Source organism: Tarenaya hassleriana, unplaced genomic scaffold (assembly GCF_000463585.1).
Source record: "Tarenaya hassleriana unplaced genomic scaffold, ASM46358v1 Cleome2133, whole genome shotgun sequence".
Taxonomy (NCBI): domain Eukaryota; kingdom Viridiplantae; phylum Streptophyta; class Magnoliopsida; order Brassicales; family Cleomaceae; genus Tarenaya; species Tarenaya hassleriana.
The window spans coordinates 1-1,301 of record NW_010965482.1 but is presented as its reverse complement, the minus strand read 5'-3'; the positions used below and the strand labels follow the sequence as shown (position 1 = coordinate 1,301).

General features: G+C 40.7%; 1 protein-coding gene across 1 annotated transcript; it reads right to left on the bottom strand.

Moving 5' to 3' along the window:
• Positions 1 to 145: 145 nt before the first annotated feature.
• Positions 146 to 1,295, bottom strand: LOC104814746 (protein ROOT INITIATION DEFECTIVE 3-like; the record flags this gene model as incomplete). The annotated part of the gene is made up of 2 exons (XM_010542929.1): positions 1,028 to 1,295; positions 146 to 259 (listed from the first exon to the last, which is right to left on the bottom strand). Coding segments are annotated over exons 1-2 (321 nt in total), but the record flags the coding sequence as incomplete, so codon positions are not given.
• Positions 1,296 to 1,301: the final 6 nt, after the last annotated feature.

Sequence of the window (1,301 nt, the reverse complement as noted above, 5' to 3'; positions counted from 1 at the left end):
AAAAAAAAACAGAAATACATCTGAACCAAACAGAACCGAATTCAATATAACAGAACCCAAATATAACCGAACCGAATCCTGAAATGACCACTCTAATACGCAGCCAATTTGAAACAAAACTCAAATAAAAGGTATACGAATTTACCTCCCAAAGATAAATATCCCCAGAGGATCCACCGCCAACGATGTAAGTTCCTCCACTGTTTGCGGTAAGAGGCTTTATTGCCTCCACTGGAAAGCTCTTAACTTCCACTTGAGGCTACAATAATAAAAAAAAAATAGTTCCAAAGAAATTCAAAAAAAGAAAAGGCAACTTGTAAGCTGACAATGACATGATCATCCCAAACGGCAGAGATGTCTAATACAAGATGGTAAAGTTGCAATTTAGAACGCCTACCACACCACACCACACCACACCATGGAATTCAAATAGACAAATAACTATGTACACAAAACGCCTATGATGTACAGCTTCTAAAGCTTACTTAAAAAAATTAGATAAAAATCAAGTCTTTTGGGTTTCTTCAATTTGAAAAACATCCTATTTATTCCTACATTCCGTCTCATCAAACACTGATCCGTGTCTGATCACGACAAAAAACTTGTATTGGAGTGTTCCACTACAGCGATGGTGAAATGAGTATACGGTTCTATGGAAGGACTGAACAATCCAGAAATCCCCTATGCATACCCACAACAAGAAGGTCGAAGCTTGAAGGAAAAAATGTCTCAAAACGCATTGGAATTTATCCCCGGAAAAGTGGTAAAGTTCACTACCTTTTGCAATCCATAATTCTCGAATCATCAAAACACCACAAAATTACAAATAAAAAAGCTCAGTTCTGTACATCAGGAATCGAATAAAATGGCAGATTGCAAGTGTAGAGCCAACCATTCGTTGAACTAGACCCAGACACACGAAAGTTAAAGAAAAAATAAGGAATCTGAATAAACAAAGAAAATTGCAAACAAAAAAAATCATCGAACAGCTTAAGCACAAGAGAGAGAGAGATTTAGGGTTACGAACCTTAGTCCAAGACCAGTAGAAAATGGAGCCGGAGGAAGCAGAGGCGCTGCGGAGCTGAGAGGCGGCAAGGAAACGTTGGCCGACGGCGGTGAGGCCGTGCGCTGGCGATGCACAGGACTTGTAGCTTAGCTGCTCCTTTCCGGTCCTCAGATCCCAGCATCCGATTCCGCCATCGACTGACGATGAAGCCACGACCAAAACTTCCATTGACCTTGACGCACAAGATACGAAGAGAGTGTAGAAGAGTCTGGGTTTAAGGCAGGGTTTTTGTAGG